General features: G+C 43.6%; 2 protein-coding genes across 2 annotated transcripts; one reads left to right on the top strand and one right to left on the bottom strand.

Moving 5' to 3' along the window:
- The first annotated feature begins 2,735 nt into the window (after window positions 1-2,735).
- Window positions 2,736-9,312, top strand: LOC124655432 (probable LRR receptor-like serine/threonine-protein kinase At1g67720). Its single transcript, XM_047194328.1, has 15 exons — window positions 2,736-3,185; window positions 3,506-4,040; window positions 4,379-4,884; window positions 5,002-5,134; window positions 5,339-5,410; window positions 5,489-5,557; window positions 5,637-5,708; window positions 6,068-6,136; window positions 6,390-6,547; window positions 6,621-6,862; window positions 7,339-7,465; window positions 8,045-8,113; window positions 8,203-8,386; window positions 8,506-8,641; window positions 8,735-9,312. Exons 1-15 carry the CDS (start codon window positions 3,107-3,109, stop codon window positions 9,059-9,061), a joined length of 2,778 nt encoding a protein of 925 aa, XP_047050284.1. The 5' UTR covers window positions 2,736-3,106; the 3' UTR covers window positions 9,062-9,312.
- On the bottom strand, window positions 9,298-16,760 carry LOC124655431. The gene is made up of 14 exons (XM_047194327.1): window positions 16,502-16,760; window positions 16,034-16,133; window positions 15,802-15,932; window positions 15,560-15,722; window positions 15,329-15,444; window positions 14,360-14,443; window positions 14,227-14,275; window positions 14,047-14,138; window positions 13,554-13,683; window positions 13,336-13,412; window positions 11,606-13,260; window positions 10,884-11,264; window positions 10,085-10,809; window positions 9,298-9,796 (listed from the first exon to the last, which is right to left on the bottom strand). Coding segments are annotated over exons 1-13 (3,519 nt in total). The 5' UTR covers window positions 16,504-16,760; the 3' UTR covers window positions 9,298-9,796; window positions 10,085-10,270.
- Window positions 16,761-24,077: the final 7,317 nt, after the last annotated feature.

Below are 24,077 nucleotides of genomic sequence, written 5' to 3'. Positions count from 1 at the left end.
ATTGTTATTAGGGTATTACGTTATTGTAAAAGCTAGGTGTAATTGGTATCTCTTGATATTAATATATTCTCTTTGTCGAAAATAAATATAAACTTAAGAGCATATGATGTTACATTTCGTGACTACCTAGATCGATGCAGGGGCAGGAACCTCCCCCTTCTCATAAAGAATGATAGGTGTTTTGTGTAGTTTGTATGGTTAAGGGAATCTCTACCGAGGCGATCTATCATGTTCTAGGCCATCCGAAATGGTACGCGCGGACTGGCGGAGAGACAGCGCACGCTTCAGCGACGCGGTCTAAATGGACCGACTCACTCGGACCGACCCATATGTTCATTAAATTTGGGCCAACGGTGCGTTGGACCGGACAACATGCATCCTCTCGCATCCTCCCTTTGGCCACCTGGCCCTCCCTCCAGTGGCATAGAAGACATACAGAAGCAACTCCCATGACCCAAACCCTCGCCCGCCATATCCACCACCACCCCCAGGGCAGCACCGCCATCTGCGCTCTGGGTCCCAACGTCGCCAGTTCCCAGCGGGTCGTGCTGCCCATGAACCTCATTCTCTGTCCGCCGTCTACGACATCGATAAAATATCTAGTCGGATGTTGCCGCCCCGGCCTTCGTCGCGACTTCCCCCATTTCTAGCAACGACGCATACCTCTCACGAGTTGGCTTCATGTGGGAACCCAACCTGGCTAGTCTCATTTCATATTGGATTTAAATTCTCTTGTTTGTGAAACTATGCGGTTGTGTGATTGTGAACTATTTATATTTATGACCACAATTTATATTTTTAATCTCTATCACTTTGTGGTAAAATATGTGATGATGAAATTTGAATGGTAATGCCAACTAGCTAGGCCTGGCCATGGCCAGAGCGGACACAATGGGTCGCACCGCTGGATGCACTGATTTTTTTTCGATAAAGGGAATATATTAATATCAGAAGATACCAATTACACCCAGCCTCTGCAACAACGCAAAATCCTAATGGCACTACAGATGCACACATCCAAAAAAAGAGACAATGAAACTAAGAAAAAAAAGTCCCGCTAGAGTATCCCGGGCCTAACAACAGCAATACATCCACCACCAAGACAGCACCTAAAATACAGACTCTCCAAAAGCGACGCATCCAAGAAAGAAACAGTGCTCCAGCACCGTCGTTGCCCGACCAACGATCTTAGGTTTTCACCCTGGAGACCCCCGCTCTCAAAACAATGCCTCCAACAACGTCATTGTCAGGCAGAACCAGTTAAGACCAGACCTTGGATTTTCACCTAGAAAGGTAGCACTATGAACTTCACCTGTGTTGTCGCCCCCACTTTCATACCAGTGTTGTGAAGCCCGGAACACCAAGCAAGTCCCTCAACATCGTGGAGACTTGAACCTCCCTTAGCTAGTCCTCCCATCCGGCCTTCATGATATTCTCTTCTTCTGACTTTCACCATGGATCCAATGTCACTTGGTGTCAACACAGAAAAGAGCTTCGCGCCGCTCCCTCCAGAACCAAACGGTCGGAATAAAAGCATGGGTGTGCGCGACCGAATACCACCCAATCCAACAAACTCTAGACAAAAGATGCGATGTTCCATTCGTCGACGGAGCTTTCCGAAACTCATCACTCCAACTAGATCAAGGCAGACTGGCATCCGGCAAGTCTTCATCTTCGCATGAGAGAAACCCGAGGACCGCCACCAACAAAGCTAGGCCAGCAGCCCCCACGCCGCCAATCACTCCTGCCGGATCACCAGAGAAGAAAAAGGCGGCGCGAATCATGCGTAGACGCCGCCATCGCCGAACCACCGCCGGGGGCGAAGGCCGCCACCGCTCGACCCGCTCTTCCATGGCTATCGGCGAAGTGCATCAGGCCACGACCAAGCAGCCGTGCCGCCCGACGTCCTCAACCTGCGCCTCATCGCCCCCATGATGCGCCGCCGCGGAAGCCCTCTCCTCCCCACCGTCGTTTGACGGGAGGGGCGCCGCCACCGCCACCAGAGCCGGCAGCAGCGGCGGCCTAAGGGGCGGTGGAAGGAGGTCCGTTGGGGGCTGGAGGCTGGGGACCTCCGCTGCCACCCGGGAGGGGGCGGCAGGGGAGGTTAGGGTTTCGGGAGAGGTGGCCTGGCGAAACGACGGGTCATCGCCACCACCGCGACCGGAGCTGGCATCAGCGGTGGCCTGAGGGGCGGGGAAGGAGGTCCGTTGGGGTCTAGAGGCTGGGGGGCTCCGCTGCCGCCCAGGAGGGAGCGGCAAGGGAGGTTAGGGGCCCGGGAAGGGGACGCGCTGATTTGGTAGGTCGGACTCACAATGTGTCCGCGGACTGACCCAAACGTATGGAATGGGTCGCCGTTTTGGGTCGCCCCGGTGGAGATGCCATAACCATTTGAAACAATGGCATTATAGGATACGAATATATTTATTCAATGAATGTACTTGGTATTCTCCTCAGAAACTTCCATTGAAGCACTATGAAAAATAGAAAAAAATGTTTGACCCTACACATATGGTACTATGGTAGCACCCATATCACAAGGGCCACAAAATGGTCCATAGAGCTGCCTCCCACACAGTTCCAAGAGAGGTGCCTCTTTCCCTTCGTCTTGCCAGCAGCCATGGGCCCGACCTGTCAGCCACACCTTTGTCCTGTCCGCAGCCCGCAGGTGGGGCTCCTTTCGCCTTTTTCACTGTCTTCCACACTGCCTTTTCTCCACTAAGCCACTCCCTAATCTTTTGCTTCTTCTTTCGTCGAATTTTGAGCAACTAATGCGCCCACTCCTCTGATTTCTCCCCAGTAAATGAGCAGCAGCCTACGGATTACGGTCGGACTGTCAAGCGTGCTCGTCTTCTTCTAGCTCAGAGCCAGCCAGAGGAGCCGCCCCCGCCCACAGCCAGCCTCCTTTCCTCGCCCGCAGCACCTCCGTGGGAACAGAACAATGGAGTGACGGAAGGATACATACAGGGCTGCCGTGCTCGCTTCTTGTTGTTCCTCTCCCGTGTCCGAGCTGGGATGAGGATCCCGTCGATTTCGATCCCTTGATGCACACAGCAGCTCAGGGTGCCGACCTACTTTGCTTCCCTCTGTGGGACTGAGAGGGCTTTCCATGGCGTCCGCCGCCGCCACCGTTCTCCTCCTCAACCTACAGCTGCTGCTCCTCTTCTCTCTCTCCACTGCTCAGCCCGGTGAGTCACCCTTCCCTCCTTTCTCACAAATTTCTTTAGGCCATGAAGGATTAGTGGCGTTTCACATAATCACCTTCTTGGGTAGGAATCTACTAGTCCCATGGGCTAGTCTTAGATTCCAGATTTCTGAGGAGATTTGTGCAGGATATGCATGCTCATACTCATACTCATACAGACACAATTGATAATCCATTCAGATTTCACATTCCTATGCAACACATGTACTATGCTAGTACTTGCTAAGCAGTTAGGGGACCAACCAGACTGGTCTGCCAACAAAATATCCCAAGTAAAATTCTGCAAATTGGGCTTGTATGCAGGTTTCATCAGCCTGGATTGCGGGGGAGCCGACGACTACACGGATGGAATCGGGATCCAGTGGACCTCCGATACCAAGCTGGTATCCGGTGGCCAGACCGCAAACCTGCTGCTCCAGAACCAGCCCCAGAAGCACTACACAACTCTGAGGTATTTTCCAGCAGACACCAGGAAGTACTGCTATACGATGAATGTGAGGACCAGGACGCGGTACCTAGTCAGAGCTAGCTTCCTCTACGGCAACTTCGACAACAGCAACGTCTACCCCAAGTTCGATCTCTCCCTCGGAGCAACCCCGTGGTCGACGGTCATAATCGATGATGCCGACACGCCGGTGGTAGAGGAGGCGATTGTCTTGGCCGCTGCTCCGACACTCAGTGTCTGCCTCTCCAATGCCAGTACGGGGCAGCCGTTTATTTCTACGCTCGAGCTTCGCCAGTTCAACGGTTCACTCTACTATACTGACTATGAGGCACAGTTCTTCCTTGCACTGTCTGCAAGGATCAATTTTGGTGCTGTAGACAGTAAATCAGTCAGGTAATGATGTGGTACTTCTTCTTGTTGTTGAGAAATACCGAGTACAGCTTAGACGCACACCACCACACGCACACTCTCACATAGTTCCTACTGTGCCAACATTGTTCGTAGCTTCATATCAAGATTGAAAACATGTGCATGTTGTTGTGACCTTCTGTCCTAGTCAGGTAGCCGTTCTATTGTACCATTAGAGTGTGCCATTGTTATTCCCTTTTTGAGATACGTAAGAATATTTTGATCACATTTCACTTAGTATCATGAGTTATAAGTTATAACATACAAATGTCTTGTTCGATAAAAAAAGATCAGTTAAAGGTGCTCTTCTTTGAATTTCTCAGGTACCCCGATGATCCATTCGATAGGATATGGGAATCGGATTCTGTGAAGAGAGCGAATTATCTTGTTGATGTTGCTCCGGGGACTCAAAAAGTATCAACCACAAACCCTGTTTTTGTCGGTACCGAATTAGAACCACCTGAAAAGGTCATGCAAACAGCAGTGGTTGGCCGAAATGGATCCTTGAACTACCGGCTTGATTTGGAAGGGTTCCCAGGAAATGCATGGGGTGTCTCATATTTCGCAGAGATTGAGGATTTGGCCCCAAACGAAACTAGAAAGTTTAAGTTAGTGGTTCCTGGCATGCCAGCATTCAGTAAACCAACTGTTGATGTGGAGGAGAATGCTCAGGGGAAGTATCGTTTATACCAACCAGGTTACGTTAACATCTCACTTCCATTTGTTTTCTCGTTCGAGTTCAGGAAGACAAATGATTCTTCAAAGGGTCCAATCCTGAATGCCATGGAAATTTACAAACATGTCCAGATTACTGTGGGATCTCAAGATGGTAACCAACCGCACACATTTTCTTATATTTATTTTGTAGGACTGAGCTGACCTTGTAGTCGATGTATCAGAGAGAAGAACTGTTTTGACTAATTTGGCGGTTCCATAATATTGACAGCAAACATCATGGCTAGCTTGGTCTCAAGGTATCCACAAGCAGGTTGGGCACAAGAGGGTGGTGATCCGTGCTTGCCAGCATCATGGACCTGGGTGCAATGCAGTTCAGAAGCAGCACCCAGGGTTTTTTCGATGTATGATGTGCAATTCTGCCTTGACTTTGGATTCATTTACTCTCTCCGTCCATAAATAAGTGACTCAACTTTGTCTAGATGCAGATTTACCTAGACGTATTTTATTTATAGATACCTCTGTATCTAGAAAAAGTTGAGTCACTTATTTTAGGATGGACGGAGTATTAATATCTTGTACTAAAACTTAAGAATTGTTCCTTGCAGCACGCTGTCAGGGAAGAACATTACAGGAAGTATACCTGAGGAACTGACAAAGTTATCCGCATTGGTCGACTTGTAAGATCAGATGGTTCATTCTTTTCTTCTTCCTTTTTTTGGCTTCCACTCTTCTGATCTATTTCTTTGAAAATGCAGAAAACTCGATGGTAACTCATTTTCTGGTGAGATCCCTGATTTCAGTGGATGCAGAAATCTGCAGTATATGTGAGTTTGCAGTTCTTGTCATAAGTTCAGCATTCTGCAGGATTTATCAACTAATTCATTTTGTTTTCCTATATTGCAGTCACCTTGAAAACAATCAGTTAACTGGTGACTTGCCATCCTCATTGGGGGATCTCCCTAACCTCAAAGAGTTGTAAGTTGCTACATACTTATGTGCACTTTGTTTCTCCATTTCAGTGCAATTATACCTTCATGCATAAACTTTGACTAATATTTAAAAATCAAGCATAATATTACAAATATCTTTTCTAGAAAATCTGGAGTAGAGGGGGGCAATGGCCCCCCTTTGCCTAGGGAAGCTCCACCATTGTTTCTCCATCCCTTGCTATGCAGAACAGAAAGTTTCTTCTCCTTTCTATTTGTTTCATGATGTTCTGTGCTCAAATGTAGTTTGATGTTTTCGATTTTATATTCTTTCTGGTACAAATGCATTTTATGAAAAGTCTTTGCAGAAATAAAAGTTTTGCACTTATTAATTCCCAACCTTTACAGGTATATTCAGAACAATAGGCTTTCCGGACATATTCCAAGGGCACTTTCCAAGAAGAGCATTATTTTCAAGTACGTAATTCTCTTTAGGCAGATGTTGCTTAGTACATTTCAGATTATTAATGCGTAATATTGTGCTTAAGAACGCAATTGTGGTTGGGCAAGCTAGGGAGCACAATTATACCTTTCCCTTAGGATTTCATGGCATTGTGTCTTGCATGGAAATTGAGATATTATTAAGAGGCATTCTTAAACTGGGAAAAAAACTCAACCTGATAGTCTTCTTTATGATGTTTCTTCTATTCTAATTTCTTACCTGCTGCAGCTGGTCAGGCAACAATGGCCTTGGAAAGGGAGGTGAGAGTATTAGCCGCAGCACCATAGTGGAAATTGTCTGTGCTGTGATTGGGGCCATCTTGTTACTTGCGATTGCTATTGGATGTTGTTTGTGTACACGCAAAAGAAAGAAAAAACCATCACATGGTATGTATATTCTTTGGATCACTGGATGTTTCTGGTACTGTGACATGCACTGATTATTTTTTGCCATGTCTAGAAACTGTTGTTCTGGCAGCACCAGCAAAAAAGCTAGGATCATATTTCAGTGAAGTAGCCACAGAATCAGCGCACAGATTTGCTTTGTCAGAAATTGAAGACGCTACTGATAAATTTGAGAAGAGAATCGGCTCTGGAGGGTTTGGCATAGTATACTATGGGAAGCTGACAGATGGGAGAGAGATCGCAGTCAAGCTTCTCACAAACGACTCCTATCAGGGCATCCGAGAATTCTTGAATGAGGTCTGCTTCTGTTTTAGCCTTGTTTAAGTTTATACTGCAGAACTTTAAAAAAATCACTGTTGATTAGATAAACACAATGCTTTTAGAGTTTTCTATTATCGTTTGGTAGATTGAAGCCCTTAAATGGAACAAGAACCTGATATGTTCTTGGGCACATGCCTCTTTTTTCTTATCTAATGGCCTGCTAATGTGATGTGAGCATGTGACAACTGTTGCCTCAAATACATTTATAGTCTATCTTAGATTAGATGGAAGTACTTATTCTCAACGTTACTACAATTTTTGTAATGATTCGGTGCCTGAAGCTTGCTGTTTCAAATGTTCATTGCATTCTGTATCTACATATCCCTTTTGTTTAGTCTGATGTAAAGGTCTACTGGACAGCCATATCATGACATGATTACCTGCACCGTATTCGCATGCATGTCTTTTATTCTGGATGGTTGTCCTGATGAGTTAGCTGGCTTATCTTTCAGGTAGCATTGCTTTCCAGAATACATCATAGGAACTTGGTGACCTTCTTTGGTTACAGTCAGCAAGATGGGAAAAATATACTTGTGTATGAGTTCATGCACAATGGGACACTAAAAGAGCACCTTCGTGGTAAGTCCTCTTAGCTGACGTTAAATCTAGTTTGTAGGATCAACAGTACACTGTCGGTATGTAGATAATGATTCTTTACAAGCAACACACTAGCTAACCCGCGAAGCTGCACTGGCAGCGCAATTCGTACTCGGTATGTAGACAATGATTCCTTACAAGCAACACACTAGCTAATCCGTGAAGCTTCACTAGCAGCGCAAGTTGTACTCACGCTCGAGCCACCCTTGCCTGTGCTGCATGTCTGGGCCACGAACTGTTCTTTACAGTACTGAGTGTCTGCATGACAGCTTGGCCAGTCTAGTTGGTTTACCTCAAATTTTCACTCCAATCAGGTTCCTACTAAAGTTAGATTAGTTTTTGCCTGACATTGCTGATTTTTACCTTTAAAAACAAAACTTGCCGCAGACCATTAAGAAATTCCAATATTACACACACATTTTTTGTTAATAATCTATATTTTGTGGTTTATTCTTCAATGTTGAGCTGCATGATCGACATGAACTGTTAGCTTAATGTGCTCCTTGCTCCTTAGAGTAGAATAGCATACTCCTATACAATATGAACCTCTGATGTTTGCAGGAGGACCTAATGATGTAAAAATAACTAGCTGGGTCAAGCGTCTTGAGATAGCTGAAGATGCTGCAAAAGGTTTCTCTCTCAATTTCCCTCTGATTCTTCTACTAGCACCCAATCTGAAGATTCTGAATCTGTCTTTTTCTTTAACATGACGAATCCAGGTATAGAGTATCTCCATACTGGATGCTCTCCAACCATCATTCACAGAGACCTGAAGAGTAGCAACATTTTACTTGACAAGAATAATAGGGCAAAAGTTGCAGACTTTGGCCTATCAAAACCTGCCGTGGATGGGTCTCATGTATCAAGTATAGTGCGTGGAACGGTTGGGTATCTGGATCCAGAGTAAGACCAGTTTATTGTGCTTATTATATTTGTTTCCTGTGCCATGGTTTAGCAAATTGAACTGTTATCTTGGTAGCATCTGAATCATACTGTTTTCTTCTGATGATGATGATGTGTAGGTACTACATCTCTCAGCAGCTAACCGAGAAGAGTGATATCTATAGTTTTGGTGTGATTCTTCTTGAGCTAATCTCCGGACACGAGCCAATCTCTAGTGACAACTTTGGGCTCAATTGCCGTAACATTGTGGCGTGGGTAAGTATCCTGTGTTCCATGGCTTTTTCTGCATTTGGTTTGTGCTGATATTGATGACCAATACTGCTGACTAAATGAACTCAAATTGGCCAGGCAAGGTCACACATCGAGAGTGGGAACATTGACGCCATCATTGATGAATCACTAGACCCCGGATACGACCTGCAGTCGGTGTGGAAGATTGCGGAGGCAGGCATCATGTGTGTGAAGCCAAAGGGCGCGCAGAGGCCAACCATCTCAGAGGTGCTGAAAGAGATCCAGGACGCCCTCGCCATAGAGATGCAGCGAGAGGCACCCCAGGCTCAGCAGCTCATGTCCAAGAGATCCATGGGTTCTGGCTCCATTAACACAGATAACAGCGTGGACTTGGAGCAGAATGCGTCGTTTGATGAAATGCTCATGCGGCCAGGGCTCAGATAGAATCAGTATTCAGCAAGATGCCTTTTGTCGTTGTAGTCAGGTTTTCTGTTCCCTTGTAACGGTTTGAAAGCTGTGAATGACATTTAACTTTAGCTAAGAAGCACAAAATTTGATGGCTAAAGAATAGCCGACCTGGAACTATTGTTCAAGTTGCTTTAGAGCTGTTAAGATGGAACATTTAAATTGTTTTGCTGGGATGGGGATACGAGGCAAAAACATAATTTGACTGCATGGAATTTGCACAACAAAAAGGGATCCATCCTCCAGATTCAATTTCATGACATCTGACGAATGTTCATCTCAAACTAACAAAACTGATTTGTTTACTAGATACATACGAAACCTTGCTTGAGATTTCAATAACTGCACACAACAGATAATAACAAGATTACATGTGTACTCAAAACCTTCCTTCAGTTTGATACCAAACAATTGTGAATTGAGCTATAGACGATAGTCATTTGCTTTTGGTTTTTGGCTCAGCAAACCACACACCAAACCATGAGCTTCTATGCACCACAAGAGCTACCAGCGGCAAGTTACATATCATGTACAAAGGGACTCCTTCCATTTTCCCAAGGCAAGAAAACATTTACACAGCTACGATGGTGAAATAAAGAACAAAATGTTAAACAGTTCCACCCTTCTCAAGCTGGCTTTGATCGCACCCAACCCACATGGATCCATATACTTCAAGGGCCACCTGTTCATGTATGACTTCGCCTCGAAAGGAACCTGATGACCAAGCAAAAGGTAACAAACAACAGTTGGTTAGTGTGCCAGCACATCCAGCAACATCTTTTTTTAACGGAACCCAGCAACATCCAGAACACTTTAAAACATAAATATAATTGAAGACAAAGCCAAAGAGAGGGTCCTTACCAAGTCCTAACAAACTTAAACTGATGACCGAAGAAGAAACAAACTAAAAGCAACTATTCAGGTACAAGGGGTAGGTGTCTAAGCATAATAAACACAGACACGCATGTATAAAAAAAGTGGATAAAATAGTGAAGCGGATACCTGGTGCTTAGAAGGGCTGGTGAACTCTGGTTCATGTTGGTCCATTTGCATCAACTACCCTTCCAATAGCTCACGTACCAGCTCATAAGCACAATCATTAGAAAGCACTGTGCAACCAGTTACTTTCAGAACAAGACATGCCCCAAGCTAGAGGCGGACAGGTCAAATATGCATCTTCCAAGACAATTAAAGTCCAAAGGTTCTGTTATACATATCATTTGAACCCATCATGTGAAAGTTGTTCGCTTCAGTTGGGTATAACATCCTCGACATGTCTGACATGGGAACATTATTCCCCTGTCTCAAATCACTCCAGCCATCCCAGTGACCATTTGCAAGCTGTGAGTTTCTGGGTTGTTGGAGTGACATCTGGGCATAAGAGGATAAAGAACCATGGTTCTGTGGCAAAAGTCGGGATGCCAGATAATTATCATTCATAGAGTTGAATGAATCCTGACCATGGTCTGGATATCTGAGATTTTGATGAGAGGGCATACTCTGTTGCATAAGTAACTGAAGCCTTGGATCATTATTTGATGTTTGCAACTGTGTTGAAAATGGAGAATTTTTTAGATCCAACCCTGAATCACTAACTCCTGGCATCCGCCCTTTGCCCACAGCCAGTATAGCAGGATCAATAAATTCTATGTCACTTGTGTGTCTAGACATCTGTGGTTGATACTGATTGGTGTGGCTACCAAAAAGATTATCGAGTAGACGAGTTTCTGCCAAGAATAGCAAATTTATAAGAAACTGAAATTAGCTTTGGAGAAGCAAATAAGATAGGAAGACAACAGACCTGAGTATGTTGAGCCATATGCCTGGTTAGACCCATTCTGGGATGAAAACCCCGCAGAAAAGCCAGGAGGGATATTAGACACGTCCTGGGAAGAAAATCCAGAATTAAATCCACGAGGTGGATTAGACCCAGCCTGAGATGAAAATCCATGAGGTGGATTAGACCCAGCCTGAGATGAAAATCCATGAGGGGGATTAGATCCAGCCTGAGATGAAAATCCAGAAGGAAATCCATGAGGAGGATTCAACATATCCTGAGATGAGAATCCTGAAGAAAATCCAGGTGGTGGATTCAACCCATCCTGAGATGAAAATCCAGGAGGGGGGACTCTCGCTGGTGCCGAAAATCCAGGAGGTGCAGATATTTTGGACCTTGAAGAGCCTGACAATGAGAACATCAGTTATCGAGCCATTTCACGGAAGAATAACCGAAATACAATATATGCTATCATCAATAGATCAACAAACCATTGACATGAATTACAACATTTATCAACGCTCAACAAGAAACAGATTAACTGTACATTGCTTTAATACGCCAAGTAACGTTTTTTAGTATTGTATTATTTCAGCAGGCCAGTTGGTTTTGTATTATTTTGGCAGACAAATAAAAACTAAGATAAAAGAGAGAAAGCACAGATTAATTAGGAAAAGCTTCCAATTACAGTAGTAAACAAAAACGTTCCTGTTCAGTGAAATACAGAACACACAAGTATCACTCACCAGCAGTTGCTATATCTGGCATAGCAAGAGGATTGCTCTTTGAGAACTCTTCCTCAGAAGACTGGAACACGGCGCCATTCTGATAAAAGTTGCCATGAGAGTTCTGGGATAGCAAACTGAAATTCTGATCACTACCAGGATTTCTGAAAGATGAATCCTGGAAATTCCGTTGATTATCCTGTCTAGCAAATGAAAATCTCGACTCATTACTGCTGCCTTTTGATTTCCATGAAGGCGCGTCATTCTTTTCAGATTCATTAAGCAACTTAACAAAATTGTTAGCAGTCGAATATGACTCATCCCATGGATCAAACTCCAAAGACAAAATATCAGATATTATGCTGCCCTCATCCTTATTTCCACCTATAGCCTTGCCAAAACCTCCTACATTATCATTTCTTGCTGCATCCAGTAGTCCATGCTGGTGATTTCTCATACCAGAATGTTCGGAAACCATACCAGGCGTATACATAGGTCCTAGCCCCTCTTGACGTCCATTCAACAAGGTAGAATTGTTGTCAGTTGAAGATAGCAACCCAGTGTACATCATGGTGCCAGAAGATCTATTATCACTTGTCGAAGTACGGTTAATTTCTTTATCATTCCACAAAGAAATATGTGATGTATTAGCAGTAGGGACATAAGATGAAGATGATGTTTGATCTGTGGTATCCAGCATCCTGACATGGGATTTATCAGTGGCCACAGAAGAATTCCATATGTCATTTAAAGGAGAAGTCGCACGAGAACTTTGCAGCTCTGAACTCCAGTCAAGATGCTTATCAGAACTAGATTGAGAAGAAAATACGGAGTCCTTATTTTCTGATGACAAAAGCCCGGCAAGCTTCAAATGAGATTGTTCATTGTTCAAACTTTGACTCAAAGGCACTGACGTATTAAGAACTGCACCTGGCTGTTGGTTTTCTTCCTTACTATGAACCTTATCTTTGCTATCTAAAGTTAGTGAAGATACTCCAACAGATAATAACTTATCGACTTCTGTGTCCCGGGGTCTACTCTCACTACCAGTGTGATTTGGTTGACTGTTTATAGCTCTCAAAGTAGGGTTTTTAGGACCCATATTGGTAAACTGGTGGTCACCATTACCACCCTTAACATCTGAATTAGATATTGCTGAACGTGACACACAATCTGTAAGACTTTGCTTGGAACTGTTTAACGCTTCAGCATTATTTGTTGTTGATGATGATGACTTAGACACAAGCTGGCCTGGCTCTGTTGGATTTGAAGACGCGGGAGGAACAAGCTGTCCATTTACAACTTGTTTTTGCTCACTTCCTTTTGACGCTTCGTCTGATGCTACAACTTCATCATCATTCCAAGCTGAAGGTATTGTAGAAAAGTCTATGTCCAATGACGACTCCAGTGATGTTGCAGCTTGGGTTTCCTTTGCAATACCAGGTCTATACGGCTTCAAGGTTTTAGATAGACTATCTCGCTCTGATACTTGTCGTCCTTCAGTCAATTTTGGTACTGTGCTTGTATCATCATTCCATGAAGAAGGTAGCCTTGCACTCGAAATCATAGAAGAACTCGAATATGTATTACTCTGTGCCTCTGATTTTGATTTTACAAGAGATTGTGAGGATGCCACCTCAGTTGTTGATGTCCTTGTGTTCAGATCACGATGCCCCCTGCCCATACCAAAAGTTTAGCAGCATGTTGCATTTTAAAATGTAACATAATATACTCCAAGAGGAGAACCATACCATGAAGTAGCTGGTGGCAGTGTGGACCTCCCTGAACTACTGTTTGGAGGTGACAGTCTTGATTGGCTTGTTGTATTCTGCACAGAAGGACAATAGTACAACATCATGTAAACCAACAAAGACAGTTGTCAACAAATTGCCCTAGGCAGGAAATCAGAACGAATTTTTTTTAAAAAAATGAACATGTCATCATTTGAATCCACTATTAAAGAACATACAGTTGTTCCATTCTTGATTGTATGTTTGGCTGAAACCACCGCACTATAAGAGAAATCATCTGCTGGAGGAGGCAACACAGTTCCTGCACGTCTTTGAGAAACAGTAGACGCCATTTGAGGAACCCTACTCCTGATAGAAGCATCAGAGGATGAGTTAAAATGTCAGCTGAAACTATTACGAGTTTAGCTATTTATTTTTCAGAAACAGGGGCTCCCCAAAGCAAACTACTACATGCTTTAGCAATTTATACCTCAAAGAGAAAATTGCTCACCAAAACAGTAGAACGGAATTAGACATGCACAATAGGATAGGAAGACCATTTCTCAGATCCAATCCTGTCCTAAGGCAACAATTCCTAGTAGGCTACTAGTGTAAAGAGAAGTGGAACAATAGACTGGGGGCTAAGTCGCTTTGAACAAAAAATAGTTCATGAAGCAAGCAGAGCAATAACTGTGGTTCCACGTTATAAGTTAAGAAAAAGGTAGGTGTTACCTGGTATATGCTGAGATTATCTCATCTTTAGTGAAACTATCCTCCTGACTGCCTACATCATGTAAATAGAGACAATCTGGATTCCCACATGTCTGAGAAAAAAACAAAGAAGCACTGAGATAGATAGCACTACGTCAAGTACTAGTAAATTAAGCTGTCAGGATGAAGCATCAATTGTACCATGTTTCGTAGCCATGCATGGCAATATTTTGTAGTACCAAAGCATGCTCTGCAACAATAAAAAAAGTTATAATACCATTACTGTGCAAAACTGCTAGAAGAGATGAAACAACATATAAAGGCTAACCCCAACCTTAGCACTTTCCCTTCCAAGACAAAATTGTGTACAGCCTGAATACACCGGATGGCCTCTTCTTCTTTGGCGTAAGTAATATATCTGAACACATATCCCAGTAATAACTAATAAGCCAGTGTTTAAGAGTCAGTTTTCAGTGGAGAGAACAGAAAACAGAAACCACAAGTCCATTAACTATGCGCTACTAAATTTCTTTGAGTACACATGATGGATATAGTCCACAGATTCTACTTGAGTATCTCCTTTTATTTTCAGGAAAGTAGATGTTTCCTTTAAGCTTTCTTCTGCACCCAAGAGTTATTAGATATAAGCTGAGTAGAGATGTACTTCATTCAACAGTCAAGTTATTCCACAATCGATGTTTTCCATATTTCTGAAATCATAAGGACCCTAAGACTAAAATACATCCAGACAATGCTATATGATTCTCAAGAGAGATATGGAGTACCGAGTAAACAAATGGCACTTTGCACTCGGCGGAGAAGTGCAATCTACTCTAAGGAACAACTGACATCCGTATACACAGGTCTTCTGAGCTCAACTCAGATAGAACAGGAAAAAATTCCATTCAGAATATTCTGGTCAAGTGCGCTCATACCATGACTCAAGACTTTCTAATTCATCTAAAATCCCTGGATTTTAGGACACTGGAAAGCTTCGAGTCAGCTATAAGGTTATCAAAGGTTCTTTACACATGCTATGAAATTTTTGTGGTTCTCGGTCAAGGACATATCATGTTAGAATTGTCCATTATTTCACCAACTTTTTATGAAAAATTGCGTAATTAAAGACAACCAAACTCTCACTATACTTTCCATGCCACATATTAGAGTTTCTCTAGATTAGGAACGTATTAAACGCTAGAAGCACTCTGGTAATGGGGTAAGAGGGTAGACACTTAATAATATATCAATGCACGCAATGTTAGTAATATGGGAAGATCATTAGTGTCGTTTGTAGACATACACGCTGATACCGTTATTTGCCGCTGTCTGCTGCTGGGAAGCAGTCCCAGTTGGACGAGAAACTGAAACCTTCAAAACCTTCCCATACTGACCAAAGTATTCCCTGCGCTCGAGTACCTAAAACAAAGGAAGATAATAATGTTGACGTGAGGGCTAGAATTTACAGCGTGGCGACAGAATTTAGATGTTCCATAAGAAGATAATAAGGATATGTGCAGAATATAGTTCTCACACTCTCATTGCATAAATTTGCAGGCAGGCCAATTATATACACGAGGTTTCTCTGTATAACTCTGACACTGGCGAGATGCTTCTTAGCTTCCACAGTTAGTGCCTTTGACTTGACCTTTTGGGTCTTCTGTTTCTTGTCTGTATTTTTATCTGCCACTGCCGTCCTGTATCCATCCAAATCGAAATGAATGTAAGCAGGGGCAGAGAAGCGTTTCGATTGGAAGTTTGAGGTAGGCATACTACCTGTCACAAGTGGCAGCTGCCATCTTGACAATCCTGTCCTTGTCGTAGCGCGTGCGGCAAGCAGGGCAACGCCCCTCGGTGTCCTCCTTCTCCGCCATATCAATGATGTGGTGCCAGCACCAGACACAAATCTGCGAAGGCGCATACACACGCAAACAAAACAGTGAGAAAAGAACAGGGCGCTGGTTTGTCGCACGAGCAGGTGCAGCCCGGTGTGAGGGAGGGGCGGTACCTCGTAGCCACATTTGCAGGGCTTGAGCTGCTGGTCAGTGATGTCCATCTCCTCGGCGCAGAGCGGGCAGGTGCGGTCTCCGTCGTCGCTCATGGTCATCCTACGGTTCCACGGCACGGGGAGGAGCACAGAGACGTCAAAAAAATCTATCTTTAGGGACAAAACAAACGAAATCGATGTACTGCAATCCCAGACAGAGCCTGAGATCCCAAATAAGCACGCTAGAAACAAGGCGCGCGGATAAGGCCAATCAATACGCGGGGATTCCAACGAATCGAGCCCCCAATCTATCCGTGTAACCGTTCTAACAGTTCCGAAATTCCGAAGCGGCTTGCGAGGGGCGGGGACAAGCGCATCGAAATTAGCTAGCAGCACGGCGGCCAGGTCCAAATTTCCGATCGGATTGCGTCGAATCTGCGCGCGGAACGATTGTGGAATCGCGGGGGCGGGGGGATCAGGCGGACTCACATTGGAGGCGGATCCGATTGGGCGGCGCGAGAGGGGAAACCCTAGCGGGGGATTGACTGGCGGAGGTGTGGTGGCGGGGGCGGGGCTCTCTGTGATGGAATCAAGCGAGGGAGAGGACAGGGGAGGTGGGATTGGTGGTGGGCGAGGGGAGATGGGTGGTGGGATTGGGGGCGAAAAGGTTGGACTTTTGGTGGAGGAAGAGGAGAGTTGAGTCGATGTGTTGTATGTGCTCGCTCGCTCGCGTAGGGGAACGAAGGGAAGACGAAGGCAGGCAGGGAGGCAGGAAGGAGATGGCAGGGGCGGAGAAGGGATTGCCGCACCACCACTCGATCCTGGATCGCCTCCTCCTGTGCCCTACCATGTGCCCCCTCTCCTTCTTCTTATCATAGGCATGATTCAAAAACACATAAATAAAGGATGTACTCTACTCTAAGGATAAATTAGAAGTCATTCAATGTTGGATAATAATACAAGTTTTTTATTTTTTGCATAAGAAGCACGTGAACTCTATGAAGAATCATGTGTTACTTTCTCGTGGAAGTAAATAAATGTGCACGCGTAAACACATCCGTACTCGGTTACTTCCGGCAAGAAACCAAGCACGCCAAAATAGCGGTGGACCCCACCCATATATATTTCGCCTTTTCTCTCAACTCTCTCTCAATCCTGATATGTTTATTTCTTATCTCAGTATCCACCCTTCCCCTTCGCTCTCATAATTTATGACCACCGTGTAATCTGGCTCTTTCTTCTCTTCTTTCTTAGGGTTTTTTTTATTCACATGACTCAAGAATACATAAACAATGTATAAATTGGAAGTCATTGAATGTTGGATGTATATAAGTTTTAAAATTTCCTAGGAACCACATGAACACTACGAAGAGACATGTGTTACTTTCCCGTGGAAGTAAATAAAGTTTGCACGCATAACTGACTACGTACTCGGTTACTTCAGGCAATAAAGCGCGCCAAAACAGCTGTGGGCCCTACCCACACGCATTTCGCCTTTTCTCCTCGACCATCTCCTGATCCTGATATGACTTTCTCTTGTCCAAATCTCTACTCTCCCCCTCACTCTCACAACCGATGACCACCATGCAATTGCGGCCCCTTTCTCCATCGCCATTATGTATTCACTAGTCAAACCGATGTTGGTAAGGTTAGGCTTCTCTCGATCGGATCTAAGTGCGTGTGAGTGTGGCCAATGTAGGTGCTATTGAAAATTGTGAGATCTCTGTTTTTCTTTTGTTCCTACTTTTGTCACTTCTTCTGAGCATCCCCTCTAGCTATGAACCTTATCGGTTTTTTTCTTCAAGATTTTTAAAATGAATGATGTATTTATTATTAGAAGGAACGTGTGTTACGGATTATATAAATGCTTATTTTTGGTTTGGAGTATTTATTTAAGTTTGAACTGCCCTTGAAAACGTTGGCATGTTTTGGATTTTTAGCATAAACTTATCTCTAATTATTGTAAAATTCAAAGAAATAAATTTAAAAACTCTCTAAATGTTAGCCACCTACTCGGTTAATCCCGGTAAGAAATCAAACGCGCCAAAATATAGGTAGGCCCTACCTTTGCATTTTTTTAAATCAGCCCCCATTCCCTAACAATTTTTTTCCCTCTCACGTGCCCCTTTTTATTGGATCTTTTCTGTCACGTGATTCAAAATCACATAAGCAACATACATTGAATGTTGGATATCAATAGGATTTTGTAACTAGATAAGAACAAAATGAACTCTATCTACAAAGAATCGTTTGTTTCGGAATCGTTTCTTTCTTTCTCAATTCTTTCTCGTAGAAAGAGATAAAAATAACTCCCTAATGGGTAACTGACATAGGTATGCCTAGTAGGCATGCCGAATAAAGTACCCTGACTCTATTAAGAAGCACGAAGCCCATGGACTCGAAGCTTTGGAAGCCCAGAAGGCTAGGGATCTACGAGTTAGGAAAATAGAGTTGTAATAGGAAAATTGTATCAATATAGGAAAGGCCCACTGCGTCTCGACAGATTGTAACTTGTACGACACGAAAGGCCTCGGCTTCGCCTCCTATATAAAGAGGAAGCTGAGGGACGAGAAAAGGATCGAATCATTGTAACCCTAGCCACCGTATTACTGAGTTCAACACCTTTGTTCGACTAAACCTTCGAGATCTACTTGTCATCTACTTCTTATGAAACCCTAAGTGTACAATTCGTAGGCATTGACAAGTTAATCCCTTATCAATTGGCGCCTAACTTCTTGAGCAGGCGCTTGTCCTGCGCGGAGATCCTGGATCTCTCCCAGCCGGAGATCCGCTCTTTTTCCACGCGGTCATCGGTGCCAGGAGCGATGTGCTTGGTAAGTATGGTTCATGGAGGCATGGCGATGAAGTGGTGGAGCGAAGAGAGGAAGAAGAAGATGAGCGCAGCACGTGCTCGAGGTGGAAGAAAGAGCAATAGCAGGAGCAAATGCGAAGTGCGGCGCAGATGGGGAAAATGACATGAGAAGATCACCTTCATAGGTGGAAGACGATGAGGCGTAGCCGTTAGATGAAAAGGAGAGGGTCATGGGCCTTACACGTGGATGTGCAATAAAAGTTTTTTACGGGAAGAGGAAGTTACTGAGAACGTGCCAAGAGGAGGACGTGTGCAGCCCACTTGTGCAACGTGGGCAAAGGGCAAAAAAAATGGACCCACAAAAGCAGCGGTCCACCGGAGATCGTGGCTTCCGTTAGCATCGACGTCATGCTAACAGAAATTTTTGAGTGGAAGGACAAATATATTGCGGGAAGTAAAATTCGGGAGCCTATGTTCAGATGCAAGCACCTGTTCATATGCTTGGAGGCTACTCTTATCAGAAGTATTGAAAATTCTTCTGATAAGAGGTAATGATGAAAATATAGAGTTGGCCAGATAACAGAAGTTGAGCCTACAACCAAGTACAAATACTTGATTGTAGCCTCGGGGGATACTCGCATCGGGAGCGCTGGTCGCGCACCCGATGAAATAAAAAATTACAGGGAGATGATAAAAATTAGAATAGAAGTTGAGCTATAGCCTCGGGGGCTACTCCCATTGGGAGCGCTGGTCGCACACCCGATGAAATATAGAAGAAAAAATAAAGAGACAAAGTACAATATAGATATGGAGTAGAAAAACTTATTTATACATCTTCAAGTTACATATAACTTGTCATGTACTCTGATGCGTGCAGTCGACACGACCGTTGGGAACCCCAAGAGGAAGGTGTGATGCGTACAATAGCAAGTTTTCCCTCAGTAAGAAACCAAGGTTTAATCGAACCAGTAGGAGTCAAGAAGCACGTTGAAGGTTGATGGCGGCGGGATGTAGTGCGGCGCAACACCAGGGATTCCGGCGCCAACGTGGAACCTGCACAACACAACCAAAGTACTTTGCCCCAACGAAACAGTGGGGTTGTCAATCTCACCGGCTTGCTGTAACAAAGGATTAGATGTATAGTGTGGATGATGATTGTTTGCGAGAAAACGAGTAGAACAAGTATTGTAGTAGATTGTATTTGATGTAAAAGAATGGACTGGGGTCCACAGTTCACTAGAGGTGTCTCTCCCATAAGATAAATAGCATGTTGGGTGAACAAATTACAGTTGGGCAATTGACAAATAGAGAGGGCATGACCATGCACATACATGATATAATGAGTATAGTGAGATTTAATTGGGCATTACGACAAAGTACATAGACCGCTATCCAAGCATGCATCTATGCCTAAAAAGTCCACCTTCGAGTTATCATCCGAACCCCTTCCAGTATTAAGTTGCAAACAACAGACAATTGCATTAAGTATGGTGCGTAATGTAATCAATAACTACATCCTCGGACATAGCATCAATGTTTTATCCCTAGTGGCAACAAGCACATCCACAACCTTAGAACTTTCCGTCACTCGTCCCGCATTTAATGGAGGCATGAACCCACTATCGAGCATAAATACTCCCTCTTGGAGTTAAGAGTAAAAACTTGGCCAGAGCCTGTACTAATAACGGAGAGCATGCAAGATCATAAACAACACATAGGTAATAGATTGATAATCAACATAACATGGTATTCTCTATCCATCGAATCCCAACAAACACAACATATAACATTACAGATAGATGATCTTGATCATGTTAGGCAGCTCACAAGATCCGACAATGAAGCACATAAGGAGAAGACGACCATCTAGCTACTGCTATGGACCCATAGTCCAGGGGTGAACTACTCACTCATCACTCCGGAGGCGACCATGGCGGTGAAGAGTCCGCCGGGAGATGATTCCCCTCTCCGGCAGGGTGCCGGAGGCGATCTCCTGAATCCCCCGAGATGGGATTGGCGGCGGCGGCGTCTCTGGAAGGTTTTCCGTATCGTGGCTCTCGGTACTGGGGGTTTCGCGATGGAGGCTTTAAGTAGGCGGAAGGGCAACGCGGGGGGGCACACGAGGGCCCCACATGCTAGGGCCGCGCGGCCAAGACCTGGGCCGCGCTGCCCTAGTGTGGCGGCGCCTCGTGGCCCCACTTCCTTTCCCCCTCGGTCTTCTGGAAGCTTCGTGGCAAAATAGGACCCTGGGCGTTGATTTCGTCCAATTCTGAGAATATTTCCTTTGTAGGATTTCTGAAACCAAAAACAGCAGAAAACAAGAATCGGCTCTTCGGCATCTCGTTAATAGGTTAGTGCCTGGAAAATGCATAAATATGACATATAATGTGTATAAAACATGTAGATATCATCAATAATGTAGCATGGAACATAAGAAATTATCGATACGTCGGAGACGTATCAGCATCCCCAAGCTTAGTTCCGCTCGTCCCGGCGTGTAAACGATAACAAAGATAATTTCCGGAGTGACATGCCATCATAACCTTGATCATACTATTGTAAGCATGTGTAATGAATGCAGCGATCAAAACAATGGTAATGACATGAGTAAACAAATGAATCATAAAGCAAAGACTTTTCATGAATAGCACTTCAAGACAAGCATCAATAAGTCTTGCATAAGAGTTAACTCATAAAGCAATAAATCAAAGTAAAGGTATTGAAGCAACACATGGGAAGATTAAGTTTCAGCGGTTGCTTTCAACTTGTAACATGTATATCTCATGGATAATTGTCAACATAGAGTAATATAATAAGTGCAATATGCAAGTATGTAGGAATCAATGCACAGTTCACACAAGTGTTTGCTTCTTGAGGTGGAGAGAAATAGGTGAACTGACTCAACATCAAAGTAAAAAGAATGGTCCTTCAAAGAGGAAAGCATCGATTGCTATATTTGTGCTAGAGCTTTTATTTTGAAAACATGAAACAATTTTGTCAACGGTAGTAATAAAGCATATGAGTTATGTAAATTATATCTTACAAGTTGCAAGCCTCATGCATAGTATACTAATAGTGCCCGCACCTTGTCCTAATTAGCTTGGACTACCGGATCATCGCAATACACATGTTTTAACCAAGTGTCACAATGGGGTACCTCCATGCCGCTCGTACAAAGGTCTAAGGAGAAAGCTCGCATTTTGGATTTCTCGCTTTTGATTATTCTCAACTTAGACATCCATACCGGGACAACATGGACAACGAGATAATGGACTCCTCTTTAATGCATAAGCATGTGGCAACAATTAGTGTTCTCATATGAGATTGAGGATATATGTCCAAAGCTGAAACTTCCACCATGATTCATGGCTTCGGTTAGCGGCCCAATGTCCTTCTCTAACAATATGCATGCTCCAACCATTAAGGTGGTAGATCTCTCTTACTTCGGACAAGACGGACATGCATAGCAACTCACATGATATTCAACAAAGAGTTGATGGCGTCCCCGGGAACATGGTTATCGCACAACAAGCAACTTAATAAGAGATAAAGTGCATAAGTACATATTCAATACCACAATAGTTTTTAAGCTATTTGTCCCATGAGCTATATATTGTAAAGGTGAATGATGGAATTTTAAAGGTAGCACTCAAGCAATTTACTTTGGAATGGCGGAGAAATACCATGTAGTAGGTAGGTATGGTGGACACAAATGGCATAGTGGTTGGCTCAAGGATTTTGGATGCATGAGAAGTATTCCCTCTCGATACAAGGTTTAGGCTAGCAAGGTTATTTGAAACAAACACAAGGATGAACGGTGCAAACAAAACTCACATAAAAGACATATTGTAAACATTATAAGACTCTACACCGTCTTCCTTGTTGTTCAAAACTCAATACTAGATATTATCTAGACTTTAGAGAGACCAAATATGCAAACCAAATTAGCAAGCTCTAGGTGTTTCTTCATTAATGGGTGCAAAGCATATGATGCAAGAGCTTAAACATGAGCACAACAATTGCCAAGTATCAAATTATTCAAGACATTTTAGAATTACTACATGTAGCATTTCCCGATTCCAACCATATAACAATTTAACGAAGAAGATTCAACTTTCGCCATGAATACTATGAGTAAAGCCTAAGGACATATTTGTCCATATGCAACAGCGGAGCGTGTCTCTCTCCCACACAATGAATGCTAGGATCCATTTATTCAAACAAAAACAAAAACAAACCGACGCTCCAAGTAAAGCACATAAGATGTGATGGAATAAAAATATAGTTTCGAGGGAGGAACCCGATAATGTTGTCGATGAAGAAGGGGATGCCTTGGGCATCCCCAAGCTTAGACGCTTGAGTCTTCTTAGAATATGCAGGGGTGAACCACGGGGCATCCCCAAGCTTAGAGCTTTCACTCTCCTTGATCATATTGTATCATACTCCTCTCTTGATCCTTGAAAACTTCCTCCACACCAAACTCGAAACAACTCATTAGAGGGTTAGTGGACAATAAAAATTAACATGTTCAGAGGTGACATAATCATTCTTAATACTTCTGGACATTGCATAAAGCTACTGGACATTAACGGATCAAAGGATTTTGGATGCATGAGAAGCATTCCCTCTCGATACAAGGTTTAGGCTAGCAAGGTTTATTTGAAACAAACACAAGGATGAACGGTGCAGCAAAACTCACATAAAAGACATATTGTAAACATTATAAGACTCTACACCGTCTTCCTTGTTGTTCAAAACTCAATACTAGAAATTATCTAGACTTTAGAGAGACCAAATATGCAAACCAAATTTTAGCAAGCTCTATGTGTTTCTTCATTAATGGGTGCAAAGTATATGATGCAAGAGCTTAAACATGAGCACAACAATTGCCAAGTATCAAATTTTCCAAGACATTTTAGAATTACTACATGTAGCATTTTTCAATTCCAACCATATAACAATTTAACGAAGAAGAAACTTCGCCATGAATACTATGAGTAAAGCCTAAGGACATACTTGTCCATATGCTACAGCGGAGCGTGTCTCTCTCCCATACGGTGAATGCTAGGATCCATTTTATTCAAACAAAACAAAAACAAAAACAAACCGACGCTCCAAGCAAAGTGCATAAGATGTGACGGAATAAAAATATAGTTTCGGGGAGGAACCTCGATAATGTTATCGATGAAGAAGGGGATGCCTTGGGCATCCCCAAGCTTAGACGCTTGAGTCTTCTTAGAATATGAATGGGTG

The sequence above is a fragment of the Lolium rigidum genome, chromosome 5 (genome assembly GCF_022539505.1).
Source record: "Lolium rigidum isolate FL_2022 chromosome 5, APGP_CSIRO_Lrig_0.1, whole genome shotgun sequence".
Taxonomy (NCBI): Eukaryota; Viridiplantae; Streptophyta; class Magnoliopsida; order Poales; family Poaceae; genus Lolium; species Lolium rigidum.
This window is presented reverse-complemented; position numbering and strand designations above follow the sequence as displayed.